At 45.4% G+C, this 24,274-nt stretch overlaps 1 protein-coding gene across 1 annotated transcript in view; it reads right to left on the bottom strand.

Annotated features, from left to right (window-relative positions):
• aff2 (AF4/FMR2 family, member 2) overlaps positions 1-23,624 on the bottom strand; it is a 239,457-nt gene extending 215,833 nt beyond the window's left edge. Inside the window, 4 exon segments of the mRNA XM_064972655.1 lie at positions 19,618-20,184; positions 20,245-20,595; positions 21,097-21,147; positions 23,463-23,624. Coding sequence (XP_064828727.1) covers positions 19,618-20,184; positions 20,245-20,595; positions 21,097-21,147; positions 23,463-23,624 — 1,131 coding nt within the window.
• Positions 23,625-24,274: the final 650 nt, after the last annotated feature.

Genomic DNA, 24,274 nt, shown 5'->3' with positions numbered 1-24,274 from the left:
TTGCCACTTTTTCCTTGATAGCATGCAGGTAATAGTTGCAATATTTGACTGGCTTTGGGATATCATGTCACATCCAATCCATTCCAGTGTTAACGACAATTCATAGTCTGTAGAATCTATCTATTCAAAAAGGTAAAGAAATCAAGAAAATATCTAATTTCAAAAGACAACCAATCATTCCACACATTGATGAAGAGGGAGGGGAGGTCAGAGGTGAGTGTAGAGGGCTTGATGACCGGAGGTCTTACGATATGTACTGTAAGATAGTTCATGTGGGGTGACCTGTTCCAGTCCTCATGGGGAATGGATGGGCTGGCTCTAGAGAACGTATGTTTATCACGCTCCCCTGAAATGACGTCACACTAATTCCACAGTGACCTGTTCCAGTCCTCATAGGGAATGGATGGGCTGGCTCTAGAGAACGTATGTTTATCACGCTCCCCTGAAACGACATCACACTAATTCCACAGTGACCTGTTCCAGTCCTCATGGGGAACGGATGGTCTGGCTCTAGAGAACGTATGTTTATCACGCTCCCCTGAAATGACATCACACTAATTCCAGAGTGACCTGTTCCAGTCCTCATGGGGAATGGATGGGCTGGCTCTAGAGAACGTATGTTTATCACGCTCCCCTGAAATGACATCACACTAATTCCACAGTGACCTGTTCCAGTCCTCATGGGGAATGGATGGGCTGGCTCTAGAGAACGTATGTTTATCACGCTCCCCTGAAATGACATCACACTAATTCCACAGTGACCTGTTCCAGTCCTCATGGGGAATGGATGGGCTGGCTCTAGAGAACGTATGTTTATCACACTCCCCTGAAATGACATCACACTAATTCCACAGTGACCTGTGCCAGTCCTCATGGGGAATGGATGGGCTGGCTCTAGAGAACGTATGTTTATCACGCTCCCCTGAAATGACATCACACTAATTCCACAGTGACCTGTTCCAGTCCTCATGGGGAATGGATGGGCTGGCTCTAGAGAACGTATGTTTATCACGCTCCCCTGAAATGACATCACACTAATTCCACAGTAACCTGTTCCAGTCCTCATGGGGAATGGATGGGCTGGCTCTAGAGAACGTATGTTTATCACGCTCCCCTGAAATGACGTCCCACTAATTCCACAGTGACCTGTTCCAGTCCTCATGGGGAATGGATGGGCTGGCTCTAGAGAACGTATGTTTATCACGCTCCCCTGAAATGACATCACACTAATTCCACAGTGTAATTGTGTTCTGCTGCCATCGTTCCCTATTCATAGGCGCTAAAGCTAACAGAAAACATGTGGCGTGAGTGGGAGAGGAGGAGAGCGGAGGAGGGGAGGGCATTTGATGAGCCCTTAGATCATTGTGTGCATATGGGTGCTTTGCAACGCAGTATTACCTCCGAGCCATGAGGAAGAAATGCAGAAATTCCTCAACCCAACCTGGCAACCTCTTCCAAATCTGGCAACCAAAAACGACCTTTCCACTCCCTCACCAAAGAGAATCAACGTCCAAATGTATTTGCTACCGTCCATTCTCTGATCTAAAGATACTTTACATACTTTTTTGTAGCATATGTATTTTGGTATTTAAATGTGAACCACAGACTCCTTCCCATTCCCTAAGAGTGTGGCCTAATGCTATGATAATCAATTGGATACTGAACGTTGCAATGGTAATGTGACACTTAATCCAATGTCATTTGCCATTTGAAAGTGTCTGAGTTTAGAGGTCCTTATTTAAACTCCTGCTTGTCTTAACCAGGGAGGAGAAAAGATGTTCAGACAAGCGAGAAAATAATGAGGATCTGACAGCATGCGAAAAGAGAGACAACAGTTCAGATATATAACATAAACATACAGACAGAGAGAGAGACAACCTTTCAGATGAATAACATAAACATACAGACAGAGGGAGAGACAACAGTTCAGATATATAACATAAACATACAGACAGAGAGAGAGACAACCTTTCAGATGAATAACATAAACATACAGACAGAGGGAGAGGCAACAGTTCAGATATATAACAGACAGACAGAGAGACAACAGTTCAGATGTATAACATAAACATACAGACAGAGGGAGAGACAACAGTTCAGATATATAACAGACAGACAGAGAGACAACAGTTCAGATGAATAACATAAACATACAGACAGAGGGAGAGGCAACAGTTCAGATATATAACAGACAGACAGAGAGACAACAGTTCAGATATATAACATAAACATACAGACAGAGAGAGAGAGAGACAACATTTCAGATGAATAACATAAACATACAGACAGAGGGAGAGACAACAGTTCAGATATATAACATAAACATACAGACAGAGAGAGAGACAACCTTTCAGATGAATAACATAAACATACAGACAGAGGGAGAGACAACAGTTCAGATATATAACATAAACATACAGACAGAGGGAGAGACAACCTTTCAGATGAATAACATAAACATACAGACAGAGGGAGAGGCAACAGTTCAGATATATAACATAAACATACAGACAGAGAGAGAGACAACCTTTCAGATGAATAACATAAACATACATACAGAGGGAGAGACAACAGTTCAGATATATAACATAAACATACATACAGAGAGAGAGACAACCTTTCAGGTGAATAACATAAACATACAGACAGAGGGAGAGACAACAGTTCAGATATATAACATAAACATACAGACAGAGAGAGAGACAACCTTTCAGATGAATAACATAAACATACAGACAGAGGGAGAGACAACAGTTCAGATATATAACAGACAGACAGAGAGACAACAGTTCAGATGTATAACATAAACATACAGACAGAGGGAGAGACAACAGTTCAGATGAATAACATAAACATACAGACAGAGGGAGAGACAACAGTTCAGATATATAACAGACAGACAGAGAGACAACAGTTCAGATGTATAACATAAACATACAGACAGAGAGAGAGACAACAGTTCAGATGTATAACATAAACATACAGACAGAGGGAGAGACAACCTTTCAGATGAATAACATAAACATACAGACAGAGGGAGAGGCAACAGTTCAGATATATAACAGACAGACAGAGGGAGAGACAACAGTTCAGATGAATAACATAAACATACAGACAGAGGGAGAGACAACAGTTCAGATATATAACAGACAGACAGAGAGACAACAGTTCAGATGTATAACATAAACATACAGACAGAGAGACAACAGTTCAGATGAATAACAGAGACAGACAGACAGACAGACAGACAGACAGACAGACAGACAGACAGACAGACAGACAGACAGACAGACAGACAGACAGACAGACAGACAACAGTTCAGATGAATAACATAAACATACAGACAGAGGGAGAGACAACAGTTCAGATATATAACAGACAGACAGAGAGACAACAGTTCAGATGTATAACATAAACATACAGACAGAGAGACAACAGTTCAGATGAATAACAGAGACAGACAGACAGACAGACAGACAGACAGACAGACAGACAGACAGACAGACAGACAGACAGACAGACAGACAGAGAGACAACAGTTCAGATGAATAACATAAACATACAGACAGAGGGAGAGACAACAGTTCAGATATATAACAGACAGAGAGACAACAGTTCAGATGAATAACATAAACAGACAGACAGAGACAACAGTTCAGATGAATAACAGAGACAGACAGACAGACAGACAGACAGACAGACAGACAGACAGACAGACAGACAGACACAACAGTTCAGATGAATAACATAAACAGACAGACAGAGACAACAGTTCAGATGAATAACAGAGACAGACAGACAGACAGACAGACAGACACAACAGTTCAGTTGAATAACATAGACAGACACAGAGAGAGAGATACATACTTAATAAGTAAGTCATGCTCTCACTTCAAATCATTTTGGCATTTCGAGACGACCAAATCTCAGCCAAAATATATTGATCTATGAGTAGGAATTAAGTAGAAATGAAGTAATCCTGCGTTGATTTTCAATAAGAAGCAGCAGAAATGTTGCGATTCTAGTGGCAGGACTAATGAAATACATTTTATTTTATTTTTTCTTCTCTCGGGTTGACAAGCAGCCAGGGGAAAAAGATTTCTGATGGGTATTATGCAAATGATCCCAGCTGTTACTTCTAATGGGGAAGCCTCCTAATAACGTCTCCTTTTCCAAGGAGAAGAAGAGAGGATGCATCTTGTCCCTATATAGTTCACTATAAAAGTCATCTGGCCTGTTAATCCAGTCGGCCGTGCGAGCGACACGTCTGAGGAGAGAGAACCTCCTTCTTGATTAAGATCTGTCAGGGGGGGGAATTTCCTCCCAGGTCCCCGTCCTTCTGGAGGACTCGGCATGCCTGGTGCCCAGGTGGCTCCACAGTGGGAACGGAGCTCATTATCTCTGGAGATATGGCTGAGGAGAGGCCTTCTGAAGACACTGTTCTCAGTCCTGGCCTCGACTATGAACAGATGCCTAGGGTCTTTTAGAGTGGACTGTGAACAAGTGCTGTTTGGTCTCGAAGAGAGGACTGGCTGTGAGCAGCAGGTTCAATCCAGTGTTCATTCTCAGAGCAGAGGACCGTTAAAGACATCCTGCTGTCTAGGAAACTCCCTTCAGGATATCATGACAACTCAACACACTATTGAATGCCGTTGTGAGGCCAGGGTGTGTGCTTGTTTGCAGACTTGTCTTTTCATTTAACAGCTTTCACAGTGTTACTGATCATAGTGCTGGTGCTTGGGTTGCGCATGCAAATTCAGCGCATAGAACATTCCATAATAGACATTTATTTGATGTTTCAAAATAGAAGATAATTTGATGTGTGAAATAGTGTTACTTGACAGTTACAATCTTGACATGTAAAGAGCGAAACGGCGTCTTGACCTTAGGATAAAGAGGGACTGATCTATTCTCAGTCTCCCTTCAAGAATCATTTAACAGTCGTCTTACTATCATGCTGTTGATCTATTTACTTTTCCGATAAATATATATTTTCAAATAAAGCTGTTATTGAATTTTCGGTGCATAGAGTAATGCAACAGAAAGCCTAGAGGGGTTTTGTACATATACACTACCGGTCAAAAGGTTTAGAACACCTACTTACACGGAGTTTTCTTTATTTTTAGTATTTTCTACATTGTAGAAAAATAGTGAAGACATCAAAACTATGAAATAACACATATGGAATCATGTAGTAAACAAAAACGTGTTAAACATATCAAAATATATTTTATATTTCAGATTCTTCAAATAGCCACCCTTTGTCTTGATTTGCACACTCTTGACATTCTCTCATCCAGCTTCATGAGGTAGTCACCTGGAATAGATATAAATGAACAGGTGTGCCTTCTTAAAGTACATTTGTGGAATTTCATTCATTCTTAAAACCTCTCTGAGATTGTTCGGGACGCCAGTGTCCCACCTCGCCAACAGCCAGTGAAATTGCAGGGCGCCAAATGCAAAACAACAGAAATCTCACAATTCAAATTCCTCAACCATACAAGTATTTGACACCCTTTTAAAGATACACTTCTCGTTAATCCAACCACAGCGTTGATTTCAAAAAGGCTTTTCGGCGAAAGCAGAACATATCATTATGTTAGCAACTAGTCACAGAAAGCATTCAGCCATTTTCCACCCAAAGAGAGGTGTCACAAAAAGCAGAAATATAGATAAAATTAATCACTAACCTTTGACGATCTTCATCAGATGACACTCCCAGGACTCAATGTTACACAATACATGTATGTTTTGTTCGATCAAGTTCACATTTATATCCAAAATGAAATGCCTCAAAAAAATATGGTTAAATTGCAGAGAGCAACATCAAATAACATAAATACTCATCATAAACTTTGATGAAAGATACATGTTTTACATAGAATTAAAGATAAACCTGTTCTTAATGCAACCGCTGTGTCATATTTTAAAAAAGCTTTACGGCAAAAGCACAATATTCAATCTGAGAACAGGTTCAGCCACAAAGGCAAGCCATACATTTACCTGCCAAATTGTGGAGTCAACAAAAGTCATAAATAGCATTATAAATCTTCACTAACCTTTGCGGATCTTCGTCGGAATGCACTCCCAAGACTCCCAGGACTCCCACTTCCACAACAAATGTTTGTTTTGTTCAATTACGTCCATATTTATGTCCAAATACCTCCGTTTTGTTCACACATTTAGTTCACTATTCCAAAGGCACAATGCGCAAAAATGCGCAAAATCCAGACGGAAAGTCAAACATGTTCCATTACAGTTTGTAGAAACATGTCAAACGATGTTTACAATCAAGCCTTAGGGTCTTTTTATAATACATCTTCAATAATATTCCAACCAGACAATAGCGTATTCATTACAGAGGAAAAATAAGGAACGGCGCGCCCACGTGACCGCGCAGTAAACAACTGATTGGCCACAGCCTAGTCCACTTGTTGAAACAGCTCTTATTCGACACCCTTCCACAATAGAAGCCTCAAACAACTTTCTAAAGACTGTTGACATCTGCTGGAAGCCTTGGGAAGTGCAATCTGGTCCCATAGACACAGCATATTGGATAGGCAATCACTTAAATGAAACAACAAACCTCAGATTTCCCACTTCCTGTTTGGATTTGTCTCAGGTTTTCGCCTGCCTTATGAGTTCTGTTATACTCACAGACATCATTCAAACAGTTTTAGAAACTTCAGAGTGTTTTCTATCCAATACTATAAATAATATGCATATATTAGCATCTGGGACAGAGTAGCAGGCAGTTTACTCTGGGCACCTTATTCATCCAAGCTACTCAATACTGCCCCCCAGTCACCAAGAAGTTAATGCATTTGAGTCAATCAGTTGTGTTGTGACAAGGTAGGGTTGATATACAGAAGATAGCACTACTTGGTAAAATCCCAAGTCCATATTATGTGAAGAAAAATAAGCAACGAGAGACAAGTCTATCAAGACATGAAGATCAGTCAATACGTAAAAGTTCAAGAACTTTGAAAGTTTCTTCAAGTGTAGTCGCAAAAACCATCAAGAGCTATGATGAAATTGGCTCTCATGAGGACCGCCACAGGAATGGAAGACCCAGCGTTACCTCTGCTGCAGAGGATAAATTCATTAGCGTTACCAGCCTGAAATTGCAGCCCAAATAAATGCCTCACAGAGTTCAAGTAACAGACACTTCTCAACATCAACTGTTCAGAGGAGACTGCATGAATCAGGCCTTCATGGTTGAATTGCTGCAAAGAAATCACTACTAAAGGACACCAATAAGAAGAAGCGACTTGCTTGGGCCAAGAAACATGAGCAATGGACATTAGACCGGTGGAAATCTGTCCTTTGGTCTGGAGTCCATATTGGAGATTTTTGGTTCCAACTGCAATGTCTTTGTGAGACGCGGTGTGGGTGAATGGATGATCTCCGCATGTGTATTTCCCACCATGAAGCATGGAGGAGGAGGTGTGATGGTGTGGGGGTGCTTTGCTGGTAACACTGTCTGTGATTTATTTAGAATTCAATGCACACTTTACCAGCATGGCTACCACCACATTCTGCAACAATATGCCATCCCATTTGGTTTGTGCTTAGTGGGACTATCACTTATTTTTAAACGGGACAATGACCCAATACACCTCCAGGCTGTGTAAGGGCTATTTGACCAAGAAGGAGAGGGATGGAGTGCTGCATCAGATGACCTGGTCCCCACAATCACCCGACCTCAACCCAATTGAGGTGGTTTGGGATGACTGGAACCGCAGAGTGAAGGAAAAGCAGGCAACAAGTGCTCAGCATATGTGGGAACCCCTGCAAGACTATTGAAAAAGCATTTCAGGTGAAGCTGGTTGAGAGAATGCCACGCTTGTGCAAAGCTGTCATCAAGGTAAAGGGTGGCTATTTGAAGAATCTGAAATATAACATATATTTTGATTTGTTTAACACTTTCTTTGGTTACTACATGATTCCATATGTGTTATTTCATACTTTTGATGTCTCACTATTATTCTACAATGTTCAAAATAGTACAAATAAAGAAAAACCCTTGAATGAGTAGGTGTGTCCAAACTTTGACCGGTAGTAGATAGTATGTAAAAACAAATCAGATATAGATTATTTGAAAGCATGGCACATTCAGACACTAAGCTGTGAACAAAGTCTGAAGAAGAAAAATATAGAGCACATACAGTGTATGGATAAAAAGCACAATAGCCCATTTCAACCTCTAGGTTTCTGTTATCAGATCCATTCTTCCACTGTGATAATCATATCGGCTTTCCCCTTTCTTTCTCTCCTCCCTGTTTGTGAGGGGTCTGCTGGGACTGAGTTATTGCACATGCTTTATGTTTATTAGCCACATTACCCACTATATCAGTACATTTGCACCAAAGACTCACATTAATGTAGTCAAATGAAATCTGAAGTGATTTTAAACAGAGGCGGATGGGAAGAGCCCATCAAGCATGACTGGGTGAAACGCGGTGGAGTAAGGAACCAGGAAGTGTCTGTGAGCCCTAGTGGGTGACCTAATTCCCACCCACCACTCAGCTCTGTCAATTTCCATTGCTTCTCACCAGGCCCACCTACGGATGCCCTAGGCTTCCCATAAATTATATAAATGATTATATGTAAATATGTTTTTTAACATCTCCTCTGATCCAGGTGCCTTTCTGTTCTCATTTGTCACATTAGAGAGTCATTAGCATGAAGCTTACAGGCGTTATAATATACCACAACGGAGGCTGATCTGCCATGTCTGGATGAAGGCTGTTATGTTGTGGATTCTGGTCAGTTCAAGATCAGGTGGAAGGGGCTATATCAATGGTTGAGTAGAGTTTAGAGTAGTTATAATATGATCTAAGATCAGCCTGGTATTGAGATACATAACAGTGAAACCCTGTTGCCCCAAACTAAATATAATGGATCTGTAAACAGTATAGATCAAGGGAGAGGACAGCTGGCATCTATCACTCCTGGAGGCTCACTGGGCCCTCTTCTCTCCTCACTCAACAGCCCCTTAATCCCAGTTTCTCCAAACACTTCGCCCACAGCCTCTCTCTCCCTCTCTGTTTTCCTCTGCCAACCAGCTGACTGTGTGGTGACAAATACCTCCTTGCCATCTCCAATTACACTGTCATGTAAGGATGATGTCCTACTCTGGTTCACTCAACAAAGCATAAGCACCAAGTAAACACCTCTTCCGTGACACAGAAAAATAAACATTTACCCTTTCACAAAACCCCAACTTCAAAGCCAAATCCAAGAAAAAAAGGTTTGTGGGCATGGTGTGTATTTTATGATTGAAACGTTAAAGTGAAAAGCAATGTGTTGCATAAAGGCAAGTTCTGCAAGTGTATTTGGTTGAGGGGAAAAACAGTGCTCCAAGTAAATGTTGATGACATCCAAAATGCTCTTGTACTAGGTTCATTATCATCCATTCAAATGACTGGAGCTAAAATAACATAGAATGTATTGTTCTAGTCACAGCCTTGCTAGGCATTTTATTTGACCTACCTAAACACTGTATTGAGTGAGCTGACCAATATATGTGTTGACAGTCCAGGCAGGGTTACTCCAGGCAGGGTGACTCCAGGCAGGGTGACTCCAGGCAGGGTGACTCCAGGCAGGGTGACTCAAGGCTCAAGGTGATGGTAAAGGATTGGTTCGGGGGAAACTCACTTTAACTTCATCCCCCCTTCTCTCTCTCCTTCTCTCTCTGTGAGTCTTGGCATCACTGCATAATCAAATGTTCCTGTTACTGACTTCCTGTCTGTCCAGTGTGTAGGTGAGCGAGGGAGGGAGAGGGTGAGGGACACTGCTTCCACAGAACAGAAGATAAAGATTTCTGCCCCATGATACCAGGGGCTGGTCAGCGTGGGACATACTGTCTGTCTGAGAAAAGGACTCATCCAGTTACTGTTCCAGTCTTTCCACAACACAAGGCTGTCCCCAAAACACAGGCCTAAAAATACTGCCTCTGAAACATACCATTATTATTCAAAAATTTGATTTCAATAATATCTCAATACCATTTTTGTGGTCTCCATTTTTGCTCTGATGAGAGAATTCCTACCAGGCTGCAATATGACTCTCTAAAAGCAATCAGGGCTGTTATCATGTGCAGGCAGGGTGGGAGAGGAAAAATGGCTAAACTGAGGACAGATCTGCTCTGGGCTCAGGTATGGGAGAGGATAAATGGCTAAACTGAGGACAGATCTGCTCTGGGCTCAGGTATGGGAGAGGAAACATGACTAAACTGAGGACAATTCTGCTCTGGGCTCAGTTATGGGAGAGGAAACATGGCTAAACTGAGGACAGATTTGCTCCTGTGTGAATACTCTCCAATTGGATGAGACAAATGAAGGGCCCAAGCACAGGGCCAGGGCCATGTAGTACACACACTGTCTCTCACAGGGCCATACAGTACACACACTGTCTCTCACAGGGCCATGTAGTACACACACTGTCTCTCACAGGGCCATGTAGTACACACACTGTCTCTCACAGGGCCATGTAGTACACACACACTGTCTCTCACAGGGCCATGTAGTACACACACTGTCTCTCACAGGGCCATGCAGTACACACACTGTCTCACACACTGTCTCTCACAGTACACTCTCACTCACACACTCAGTCTATCTGATGAGTCTGATGGGTGGCTGGCTGACAGAAGGAGTCTGGAGTCTGATGGGTGGCTGGCTGACAGAAGGAGTCTGGAGTCTGATGGGTGGCTGGCTGACAGAAGGAGTCTGGAGTCTGATTGATTGCTGGCTGAAAGAAGGAGTCTGGAGTCTGATGGGTGGCTGGCTGACAGACAGACAGACACGAGTCTGGAGTCTGATTGATTGCTGGCTGACAGACACGAGTCTGGAGTCTGATGGGTACCTGGCTGACAGCCAGGAGTCTGGAGTCAGATGGGTGGCTGGCTGACAGACAGACAGACAGGTGGGTGGCTGGCTGACAGATAGGAGTCTGGAGTATGATTGGTTGCTGGCTGACAGACAGGCGTCTGGAGTCTGATGGGTGGCTGGCTGACAGACAGACAGGAGTCTGGAGTCTGATGGGTAGCTGGCTGACAGACAGGAGTCTGGAGTCAGATGGGTGGCTGGCTGACAGACAGGAGTCTGGAGTCAGGTGGGTGGCTGCCTGACAGAAGTCAGGATTCTGATGGGTGGCTGGCAGACAGACAGGAGTCTGGAGTCTGATGGGTGGCTGGCTGACAGACAGAGGTCTGGATTCTGATGGGTGGCTGGCAGACAGGAGTCTGGAGTCACATGGGTGGCTGGCTGACAGATAGGAGTCTGGAGTATGATTGGTTGCTGGCTGACATACAGGAGTCTGGAGTCAGATGGGTGGCTGGCTGACAGACAGGAGTCTGAAGTCAGATGGGTAGCTGGCTGACAGACAGTAGTCTAGAGTCTGACGGGTTGCTGGCTGACAGACAGGAGTCTGGAGTCTGATTGGTTGCTGGCTGACAGACAGGAGTCTGGAGTCTGATGGGTAGCTGGCTGACAGACAGGGGTCTGGAGTCTGATTGGTGGCTGGCTGACAGACAGGAGTCTGGAGTCTGATGGGTTGCTGGCTGACAGACAGGAGTCTGGAGTCTGATGGGTGGCTGGCTGACAGACAGGAGTCTGGAGTCTGATTGGTGGCTGGCTGACAGACAGGAGTCTGGAGTCTGTTGGGTAGCTGGCTGACAGACAGGGGTCTGGAGTCTGATGGGTGGCTGGCTGACAGACAGGAGTCTGGAGTCTGATTGGTGGCTGGCTGACAGACAGGAGTTTGGAGCCTGATGGGTGGCTGGCTGACAGATAGGAGTCCGGAGTCTGATTGGTGGCTGGCTGACAGACAGGAGTCTGGAGTCTGATGGGTAGCTGGCTGACAGACAGGAGTCTGGAGTCTGATGGGTGGCTGGCTGACAGACAGGAGTCTGGAGTCAGATGGGTGGCTGGCTGACAGATTGGAGTCTGGAGTATGATTGGTTGCTGGCTGACAGACAGGAGTCTGGAGTCAGATGGGTGGCTGGCTGACAGATAGGAGTCTGGAGTATGATTGGTTGCTGGCTGACAGACAGGAGTTTGGAGTCAGATGGGTGGCTGGCTGACTGACAGGAGTCTGGAGTCTGATGGGTGGCTGGCTGACAGAAGTCTGGATTCTGATGGGTGGCTGGCTGACAGACAGGAGTCTGGAGTCAGATGGGTGGCTGGCTGACAGACAGGAGTCTGGAGTCAGATGGGTAGCTGGCTGACAGACAGGAGTCTGGAGTCTGATGGGTGGCTGGCTGACAGACAGACAGGAGTCTGGAGTCTGATGGGTAGCTGGCTGACAGACAGGAGCCTGGAGTCAGATGGGTGGCTGGCTGACAGATAGGAGTCTGGAGTATGATTGGTTGCTGGCTGACAGACAGGAGTCTGGAGTCAGATGGGTGGCTGGCTGACTGACAGGAGTCTGGAGTCAGATCTGTAGCTGGCTGACAGACAGGAGTCTAGAGTCTGACGGGTTGCTGGCTGACAGACAGGAGTCTGGAGACTGATGGGTGGCTGGCAGACAGGAGTCTGGAGTCTGATGGGTGGCTGGCTGGCTGACAGACTGGAGTCTGATGGGTGGATGGCTGGCTGACAGACAGGAGTCTGGTGTCTGATGGGTAGCTGGCTGACAGACAGGAGTCTGGAGTCACATGGGTGGCTGGCTGACAGATAGGAGTCTGGAGTATGATTGGTTGCTGGCTGACATACAGGAGTCTGGAGTCAGACGGGTGGCTGGCTGACAGACAGGAGTCTGGAGTCAGATGGGTAGCTGGCTGACAGACAGTAGTCTAGAGTCTGACGGGTTGCTGGCTGACAGACAGGAGTCTGGAGTCTGATGGGTGGCTGGCTGACAGAGGTCTGGATTCTGATGGGTGGCTGGCAGACAGGAGTCTGGAGTCTGATGGGTGGCTGGCTGGATGACAGACCGGAGTCTGGAGTCTGATGGGTGGCTGGCTGACAGACAGGAGTCTGCAGTCTGAGGGGTAGCTGGCTGACAGACAGGAGTCTGATGGGTGGCTGGCTGACAGACAGGAGTGTGGAGTATGATTGGTTGCTGGCTGACAGACAGGAGTCTTGAGTCAGATGGGTGGCTGGCTGACAGATAGGAGTCTGGAGTATGATTGGTTGCTGGCTGACAGACAGGAGTTTGGAGTCAGATGGGTGGCTGGCTGACTGACAGGAGTCTGGAGTCTGATGGGTGGCTGGCTGACAGAAGTCTGGATTCTGATGGGTGGCTGGCAGACAGACAGGAGTCTGGAGTCTGATGGGTGGCTGGCTGACAGACAGGAGTCTGGAGTCAGATGGGTGGCTGGCTGACAGACAGGAGTCTGGAGTCTGATGGGTAGCTGGCTGACAGACAGACAGGAGTCTGGAGTCTGATGGGTAGCTGGCTGACAGACAGGAGCCTGGAGTCAGATGGGTGGCTGGCTGACAGATAGGAGTCTGGAGTATGATTGGTTGCAGGCTGACAGACAGGAGTCTGGAGTCAGATGGGTGGCTGGCTGACTGACAGGAGTCTGGAGTCAGATGGGTAGCTGGCTGACAGACAGGAGTCTAGAGTCTGACGGGTTGCTGGCTGACAGACAGGAGTCTGGAGTCTGATGGGTGGCTGGCTGGCTGACAGACTGGAGTCTGATGGGTGGCTGGCTGGCTGACAGACAGGAGTCTGCAGTCTGATGGGTGGCTGGCTGACAGACAGACAGGAGTCTGGAGTCTGATTGGTGGCTGGCTGACAGATAGGAGTTTGGAGTCTGATTGGTGGCTGGCTGACAGACAGGCGTCTGGAGTCTGATGGGTGGCTGGCTGACAGACAGGAGTATGATGGGTGGCTGGCTGACAGATAGGAGTTTGGAGTCTGATTGGTGGCTGGCTGACAGACAGGCGTCTAGAGTCTGATGGGTGGCTGGCTGACAGACAGGAGTCTGATGGGTGGCTGGCTGACAGATAGGAGTTTGGAGTCTGATGGGTGGCTGGCTGACAGACAGGAGTCTGGAGTCTGATGGGTGGCTGGCTGACAGACAGGAGTCTGGAGTCTGATGGGTGGCTGGCTGACAGACAGGAGTTTGGAGTCTGATGGGTGGCTGGCTGACAGACAGGAGTCTGGAGTCTGATGGGTGGCTGGCTGACAGATAGGAGTTTGGAGTCTGATGGGTAGCTGCTGACAGGCAGACATTAGGGAAACAGACTCCTCCTCTGATTCACAGCCCCTACAAACTGATAGTCATTACATCATGATGCTCTAAACTAGACCACCAGCAACTTGTTACACATTACAGGTCTATACAATATGCCTCTTCTTCTTCACTATTACCAATGCACACAATTCAGACTTTTCAATGTGCAAGTCCACTCAGGTAAGCTGAATATTCAAGCCTCAAGGTTCATACCACTCCATAAATATTGAATGTCTCAAGGGCTTTGAGAGAAAAAGAACAACAAATCCTCACTGCATAAAAAATGTTAATTAGTCTCTATCTCTTCCATAACCATCAAGAGGAGCACCTCCTTAACCTCTCATTGTCTCCTCAAATCCTCTGCTTAGCGGGGCTAGCAATAAGGTTATTCGATCTATAAAGCCTTTGTACTGCCTGGTGCAATAACTGTTTTTTAGGAGGGATCAATAGGTGTTATCTGCTTGTCAATGTTTCATACTCCTCTATGACACAGAGGCTGGCCAGGTCCTTTCTGACTTTGCAGTGAATGCAGCTGATCCACTAATCAATAGCCTCAGTGATAACAGGATGCTTCCTAAGCCATTTAGCACACCCTTATCACTCCGGGAGTAGACACTCAACCTGTCAAAATAGTTTTTCCAGTAGCAGAGCTGAGGATGATAGGAACATTTCATGCCCGTGAAGGGGAACAAGTATCCTCTTCCATACCCGTTTCATTTAAAAGGAGGATGAACAGTGATATCTCTCTTCTCTTTTCAGAGGGTTGGGCTTGTAAAGGGAGAAGAGGAGGTTGTTAGATGGAGGAGCTGGAGGATAAGATCAGCTAATTAAGCTTTAAAACAACAACAACGGGTTGTGTAGTGTTAGGGATGGGCTCTAGCACACGGCCATGAGCAGTGAGTAATTACCAAGAGTATGCATATTTCCACATACACTAAAACACAGGCTATCCAGGTGGGACCTTGAAAACATCAGAAAGAACGCAGCCTGGGAGGTTTTTACAGAATTTTGTTATTCTACGCCTTGTTGAGAAAAATGGATAAATAAACCTCAGAATAATAAGTAGCCAAAACAACAGCCAAACAGGAAGCTCAACAGAATCTACTCCTTTTAACAAAACAACAGCCAAACAGGAAGCTCAACAGAATCTACTCCTTTTAACAAAACAACAGCCAAACAGGAAGCTCAACAGAATCTACTCCTTTTAACAAAACAACAGCCAAACAGGAAGCTCAACAGAATCTACTCCTTTTAACAAAACAACAGCCAAACAGGAAGCTCAACAGAATCTACTCCTTTTAACAAAACAACAGCCAAACAGGAAGCTCAACAGAATCTACTCCTTTTAACAAAACAACAGCCAAACAGGAAGCTCAACAGAATCTACTCCTTTTAACAAAACAACAGCCAAACAGGAAGCTCAACAGAATCTACTCCTTTTAACAAAACAACAGCCAAACAGGAAGCTCAACAGAATCTACTCCTTTTAACAAAACAACAGCCAAACAGGAAGCTCAACAGAATCTACTCCTTTTAACAAAACAACAGCCAAACAGGAAGCTCAACAGAATCTACTCCTTTTAACAAAACAACAGCCAAACAGGAAGCTCAACAGAATCTACTCCTTTTAACAAAACAACAGCCAAACAGGAAGCTCAACAGAATCTACTCCTTTTAACAAAACAACAGCCAAACAGGAAGCTCAACAGAATCTACTCCTTTTAACAAAACAACAGCCAAACAGGAAGCTCAACAGAATCTACTCCTTTTAACAAAACAACAGCCAAACAGGAAGCTCAACAGAATCTACTCCTTTTAACAAACCAAAGCCAAGCAAAATCAAATCAATGTCCTTGAAGATGTTTTCTCTTCACATGAGAGGTATTTAAAAGGAAGCTCCTCTTCTCTGTCTCTCTCTCTCTCTCTCTCTCTCTCTCTCTCTCTACTCCCTTCCCATGCTATTTCAGTCTGCCTGTCTCGCTCTGACTAACTCTGCGTGTCTCTCAATTTCAGTCACTCTCTCTCGCTCCCTTTTTATCTCCATCTTTCTCTTCCTCCCCGTCGCTTACCCAGTGACTCATCTGTCAGTGAGCGAGTGGAGATGGCGCTCATCTCTACCCCCTCCGCCCCCCCCCCCATCTTCTCTCCCCAGCTGGGCCCCGCTCTGCTCTACAGGGGGTCTCTCTCATCCCCTCCCAACCCTGCTACCCTTCCCGCTCCAATAACAACATCCATCTCCATTTTCCTCTGAGCTGGCTGCATCCAGGACACGATGAGGAGCTCTACAAATCCCCCAGGTCTTCAGCCTGGCTATATGGTTAACTGTACGGTGTAACTGCACCATATGCTTTCAAGATTCAGGATACTGCAGTTTGGAGCAGGGAATGGCCTTAGACTACACTATCAAAAGAAGGGAACATCTGGTTGGCTGCCCATGTATCAACCTGTTAAATCATATATCAGTCTTGTTTATTGTTGCTTATCTACTTATTTCCTGGTTAGCTATATTGGGATATGGTGCATAGATGAGTAAGTCTCACAGAAGACACTGTATTTCAAGCCATCCCAGCATCCTCCTGTAACAGGAAGCGTACTACAAACACAGTTCTTTGTTGGAGTGTATTGCCTGGCCTCCCACATGTCATAGTCTTTATTTAACTAGGCAAGTTAGTTAAGAACAAGTTCTTATTTACAATGACTGCCTACCAGGGAAAAGATTTTTACCTTGTCTGTTCGGGGATTCGAGCCAGACACCTTTCATTTAGTGGCCCAACACTCTAACCACTATAGGTGCCCCAATGTATACTAAATTATCACCCACTCTCACTTTGGACTGTCTGGGCTTATAATGGTAAGGGACAAATCGTGTTTGAATATTTAACATTGGATCACTCCCACGTAGCTATTTTCTTCCCATGTGCTGTTCTAAATGGAGAGGGAGAGAGGGGAGAGAGTGTGCTTCCTGGCTAATTATGTTCAGGATTAAATGGAGTGGATTCCAATCAGGTGGAAAGAGTTTTCTAAAATAATGAGTGAGTGACCTCAGGTGAGAACACATTAGGATGGCTATCATGTTAACCTGCAAAGCTTCTATTTTGTCTGGTTCAAAAATATCCTCCAGCACTCAACTGGCTGAGAGCGGATACAAATGCCCCCGGCATTAAAATTAACATCTCTTGCCTCCCAACATTAGTACAAGATAAACAGTTGAGGCTAAAGCCGTCACAACAATAGACTCTCAGCCCTGCTTGTGTTGCTAACACAAAAATGGAGTGACATGACAAGCCATCAGATCACAACTGACTTCAGACTAAAATGGTCCGACTGTGTCAAGCTAAGAGGCAACAAGGAGGGATAAAATGTTGATGCTAATCAAACAAGACTCTGCCTTAACCTCCAGCAATTACACACAAGTGTTACTTTACAGTGTCCAGAACTGTTCCGAAATAATAACCATTCAGCATCTGTCCTAAACTGTTCCGAAATAATAACCATTCAGCAACTGTCCTAAACTGTTCTGAAATAATAACCATTCAGCAACTGTCCTAAACTGTTCTGAAATAATAACCATTCAACATCTGTCCTAAACTGTTCTGAAATAATAACCATTCATTATCTGTCCTAAACTGTTCTGAAATAATAACCTTTCATCATCTGCCCTTAACTGTTCCAAAATAATAACCAGCCATTATTTGTCCTGAACTGTTCTGAAGTAATAACCATTCATCATCTGTCCTAAACTGTTCCAAAATAATAACCAGCCATTATTTGTCCTGAACTGTTCTGAAGTAATAACCATTCATCATCTGTCCTAAACTGTTCCAAAATAATAACCAGTCATTATCTGTCATTAACTGTTCCAAAATAATAACCAGTCATTATCTGTCCTTAACTGTTCCAAAATAATAACCAGTCATCATCTGTCCTTAACTGTACCAAAATAATAACCAGTCATTATCTGTCCTGAAATGTTCTAAAGTAATAACCATTCATCATCTGTCCTGAACTGTTCCAAAATAATAACCAGTCATTATCTGTCATTAACTGTTCCAAAATAATAACCAGTCATTATATGTCCTGAACTGTTCTAAAGTAATAACCATTCATCATCTGTCCTTAACTGTTCCCGAAATAATAACCAGTCATTATATGTCCTGAACTGCATTCATCATATGCTGCTTGTATACATGACAGGCCAAATAACTACAATATTGTGGGAGGAAACAAGCCAAATACCTACAATACTGTGGAAGGAAACAAGCCAAATACCTACAATATTGTGGGAGGAAACAAGCCAAATACCTACAATATTGTGGGAGGAAACAAGCCAAATACCTACAATACTGTGGAAGGAAACAAGCCAAATACCTACAATATTGTGGGAGGAAACAAGCCAAATACCTACAATACTGTGGGAGGAAACAAGCCAAATACCTACAATACTGTGGAAGGAAACAAGCCAAATACCTACAATACTGTGGGAGGAAACAAGCCAAATACCTACAATACTGTGGGAGGAAACAAGCCAAATACCTCCAATATTGTGGGAGGAAACAAGCCAAATACCTACAATACTGTGGGAGGAAACAAGCCAAATACCTACAATACTGTGGAAGGAAACAAGCCAAATACCTACAATATTGTGGGAGGAAACAAGCCAAATACCTACAATATTGTGGGAGGAAACAAGCCAAATACCTACAATACTGTGGAAGGAAACAAGCCAAATACCTACAATACTGTGGGAGGAAACAAGCCAAATAACTACAATATTGTGGGAGGAAACAAGCCAAATACCTACAATACTGTGGGAGGAAACAAGCCAAATACCTACAATACTGTGGAAGGAAACAAGCCAAATACCTACAATACTGTGGGAGGAAACAAGCCAAAATCTGTAGGGTAAAACAAACAAAAAAACTATTACTTTAAGATGTCAGAACTGGTTACATGAATAAGTGAAACAAGCCCATGTGAACTAAAATGGCTATTAATCAGGAGTGATTTACTTTCGGAGATGAATATTTCATAGTGAGGGATTGTGTGTGCGTGGGTGTGTGTGTCTGTGTATGCGTGTGCGTGTGTGTATGTATGTATGTATGGTGAACTAGATAAAAGGAGGGAAGGCCCCTTAACCCTGTGGCCCCTCAGCTGGCTGGGTTCAGGAGCAGGAGCCTTGCCCGCCAGAGGAGGAAAAATCAACGGCTGATTATTAATGAGGCCTCTCCACTATGTCAAGCTCAGTCTCTGCCAGGACTCAATGAAAAACAGAGGGAAAGTCACAGACCAATCTTATCTGGCTGAACCTGTTTCCCCTTCCTACTGCCAGCCGATCTAACACAGAACAAATGACCTTTCCCCAGCACTTAATATCAGTCTCCAAGCCTGTGTGTGTGTACTGTAGTGTCATGGGAATCATGCAGGTCCCTACCTCCCCAGTCTGTGTCGGGGTCAGCTTGGGCAGCTTGCTCTTGGAGCTGGTGATGGTGCTGCCAAAAGCTGGGTTGCTGTAGCCCACGTCCACCACCTCCAGAGGAGGCTTGAGCTCCGGGGAGTCCAGGGGCATCTGGTCCTGGCCGTCCATGGGCCGCACGTAGGCCGTAGGCTTCTGCTGCTGCACGGCGCTGGGCTTGACGAGCAGACCCTGCGGGAAGGTGGGTGTGGAGAGGCCACTGGGCAAAAGGGAGGTAGAGGCCACTGGGGAACTGGCCCCGTGGGAGCCCGGCTCCTGCTCCAGGGGAGACTTAACATGAGTGTTGCTGTCCTTGTAGCTGCCATGCTCAGTCGATGACGGGGCCTTAGGGGTCTGCTGCTGCCCGCCCCCGTGCCTCCTGGAGAGAGTGGAGGTGGAGGAGGAGGAGGGGCTGCTGCTGGAGTCTCCCCTGTGGTCCACTACCTCGCCCTGTGAGATGAGCAGCTCCTCATGTCTTTGGGGCTGCTGCTGCTGCTCATGGGTGAAGGAGTGTTTCCCCCTGCTGCAGGATGGGCCCCCCACCCCCTGGACCCCCAGGCCCCCCACCCCATGGACCCCCTGGCCCCCGAACCCCTGACCTCCCACCCCCTGGGTGCTGCAGTGGGCTCCCCGGGACCAGTCGGAGGACCAGGACTTCTTGGAGCTCTGATGGCCGTGCAGCAGGCTGGAGCTGGTCAGAGAAGAAGAGGAGGGAGGAGGGGGCATGGAGGTTGTATGGTTCCCTGTGCCCACCCTGTTGCTCCCCCTCTGGCCTCCCTTGGTTAAGAAGCTGGGCTGGTCTTGCTTCTCCATGGGGCCAGGGGTCTGGGGAACAAAGTTCTTGGGGATGCCCACCAGATGGCTCTGGTTGGAGTGGCTGGTCAGGAGCTCCTTCATCTCATCGTAGTTCCCCAGAGTGTTCTGCACCCGGTTGGCCAGGGCGTCACCTTTGTTTGTCTACAGAGACAGAGAGAGTGATAGAGGAGAGACGGTGAGATGTATAGTTAGTTACAGCCTCTAGTCCTCTCCCCAAGGTTATCATTCCCCACTACTCTGACAACTGACAGAGAGCAGCAGGTCATCAGAGATACACCTAATTACAGACAGACAGGAACTCTGCAGGCAGTGTGTATGAAAGGAGGTGTGTGTGTGTGTGTGTGTGTGTGTGTGTGTGTGTGTGTGTGTGTGTGTGTGAATGCGTGCATACATAGAAAAGGGTGAAATCATGCCTTAGTGAGCAAGACGATTAGGCTGTACATTAAAAGCAACTCAGGAAAATGAAAAAGTAAGTAGCCCCTCTCTGAGTCTATCACAAACCTTGCAAAATGTATTAAACTATAGTCCTGTACAAAGCACGTTCAGAAATCCATCTTAAGATGGCACAGTTGGTGTATTAACATGTATTAAACAAGTGATTAAAACAAGCATTCTTAGTGTGGATCTATAGATAATAGATACCTTGTTTAGGTTGTTGGTCCCCCCAAAAGTGGATAGACTGGGCGCTTCTGTCTGTCAGTATAAAAAGACAGTAGTTTATAATCTAGTCACACTGAGGGATATATTAGACCAATGGGATGATCTCACTAAGTGTATAATCTAGTCACACTGAGGGATATAGTAGACCAATGGGATGATCTGTCACACTGAGGGATATAGTAGACCAATGGGATGATCTCACTAAGTGTATAATCTAGTCACACTGAGGGATATAGTAGACCAATGGGATGATCTCACTAAGTGTATAATCTCACACTGTGGGATATAGTTGACCAATGGGACGTCTCTAAGTGTATAATCTAGTCACACTGTGGGATATAGTAGACCAATGGGATGATCTCACTAAGTGTATAATCTAGTCACACTGTGTATTAGTAGACCAATGGGATGATCTCACTAAGTGTATAATCTAGTCACACTGTGGGATTAGTGTGGATGATCTCACTAAGTGTATAATCTAGTCACACTGTGGGATATAGTTGACCAATGGGATGATCTCACTAAGTGTATAATCTAGTCACACTGTGGATATAGTAGACCAATGGGATGATCTCACTAAGTGTATAATCTAGTCACACTGTGGGATATATAGACCAATGGGATGATCTCACTAAGTGTATAATCTAGTCACACTGTGGGATATAGTAGACCAATGGGATGATCTCACTAAGTGTGTAATCTAGTCACACTGTGGGATATAGTAGACCAATGGGATGATCTCACTAAGTGTATAATCTAGTCACACTGTGGGATATAGTTGACCAATGGGATGATCTCACTAAGTGTATAATCTAGTCACACTGTGGGATATAGTTGACCAATGGGATGATCTCACTAAGTGTATAATCTAGTCACACTGTGGGATATAGTAGACCAATGGGATGATCTCACTAAGTGTATAATCTAGTCACACTGTGGGATATAGTTGACCAATGGGATGATCTCACTAAGTGTATAATCTAGTCACACTGTGGGATATAGTAGACCAATGGGATGATCTCACTAAGTGTATAATCTAGTCACACTGTGGGATATAGTAGACCAATGGGATGATCTCACTAAGTGTATAATCTAGTCACACTGTGGGATATAGTAGACCAATGGGATGATCTCACTAGGTGTATAATCTGCTCAACTGTATTGTTAATCAATAGTGATATGCGACTGTTAACACACTACTCTCTTCTAGCTAATATCTCTCAGTGGTAAACCTTAATTTTTTTTAAACCTCCAAATAAAGCTAAACTCATGAGCCCTCTTAAAAAAATATATGTTGTTGTAATAACTGTTTTATTTAGTTTTATTATTGTTTTGTTTTATAAATTTTGGTAGTTCAGCATAGAATGCAGTCACACAGGGAATTTCAGGCAAAGGGCAGAACCACCCCCAAACTCATGACTTGCCTAAAAGGCAACATTCTATTTAATGTGCAACACATTACTGTTATATTCAGGCCAGGCCTTTTATGTGTAAGAACCTAGTAAGAATGTACACAAATTGCAATAAAACATGCATTATGCTAAGATGCACCCTATATAAACAGAAATTATAACAGAAACACGTCACTAGCTATTTGAAAAGAACTGCAAATGAAGATTCATTTCAGTCATACAATAAAATTGCCAAGCTGTTTTCCTTATAGGGAAGGGCAACAAAGGGAAAAGATACATGCGTACAGTGTAGCAGCGTTTGGTATCACAGAGGACTGTGGTGATAGTAATAGTACAATACTACGTCAGACTTAGGAAGCATAAGCCTGTGTATTTGCACAACTCAATGTTAACAGCATAAAAGTAAATAAACAAATAATGGTTGATGGTCCGGGGAAAAGATGGTGTGGAGCATGAAGAGACATGATGCTGTGAGGGGGAATTATCTTCTGGGTGGTTAACCTTTGAGGATGTCAACCGAAGAGGATGCCAGCTAGTGTAACGAATCCCCTCCTCGTCTGATGATGAAGAATAGGAATCATCGGACCAGTTTAATAAAGAAACTGAACACTGGATGATAAAAACAACAAAAGAGAATGAAACAGTTCTGTCTGGTAAGGATACAAAGACAGAAAACAACTACCCACAAAATCATAGTGGGAAAACAGGCTGCCTCAGTATGGTTCTCAATCAGAGACAACGATCGACAGCTGCCTCTGATTGGGAACCATACCAGGCCAAACACAGAAATACAAAACCTAGAATACACAACATAGAATGCCCACCCTATCTCACGCCCTGACCAAACTAAAACAGAGACATAAAAAAGGAACTAAGGTCAGGACGTGACAGTAACCCCCCCCCCAAAGGTGCGGACTCCGGCCGCAAAACCTAAACCCATAGGGGAGGGTCTGGGTGGGCATCTGTCTGCGGTGGCGGCTCTGGTGCGGGACGTGGACCCTCGCAGCGGGCTCCGGACTGAAGACCCTCGTAGAGGGCGCCACTGGACTGAGGGGCGCCTCTGGACTGAGGGGCGCCTCTGGACTGAGGGGCTGCCATTCTGGCAGCTCCGGAGTGAAGGGCGGCTCTGGCAGCTCCGGAGTGAAGGGCGGCTCTGGCAGCTCTGGAGTGAAGGGCGGCTCTGCCAGCGCCGGAGTGAAGGGTGGCTCTGGCAGCGCCGGACAAGCGGGAGGCTCTGGCAGTGCCGGACAGGCAGAAGGCTCTTGCAGCTCCGGGCTTGAGGGAGACGCTGGCAGCTCCGGGCTGGAGGGAGACACTGGCAGCTCCGGGATGGAGGGAGATGCTGGCAGCTCCGGGCTGGAGGGAGACGCTGGCAGTTCCGGGCTGGAGGGAGGCACTGGCAGCTCCGGGGTGGAGGGAGACGCTGGCAGCTACGGGATGGAGGGAAACGCTGGCAGCTCTGGGCTGGAGGGAGACTCTGGAGGAAGGAGACGGAGAGACAGCCTGGTCCTTGGAGGAGGCACAGGATAGACCGGGCCGTGGAGGCGCACTGGAGGTCTTGAACTAAGGGCCTGCACAACCCGTCCTGGCTGGATGGTGATTTTAGCCCAGCACGCGCGGGGCGCAGGTACAGGACGCAGACACACGGGAGACACAGTGCGCAGCGCCGGCGCAGGATATCCTGGCCCGTGGAAACGCACTGGAGGTCTGGAGAGCAGGGCTGGCACCATCCGTCCTGGCTGGATCCT

The sequence above is a fragment of the Oncorhynchus masou genome, chromosome 9 (assembly GCF_036934945.1).
Source record: "Oncorhynchus masou masou isolate Uvic2021 chromosome 9, UVic_Omas_1.1, whole genome shotgun sequence".
NCBI lineage: Eukaryota > Metazoa > Chordata > Actinopteri > Salmoniformes > Salmonidae > Oncorhynchus > Oncorhynchus masou.
This window is presented reverse-complemented; position numbering and strand designations above follow the sequence as displayed.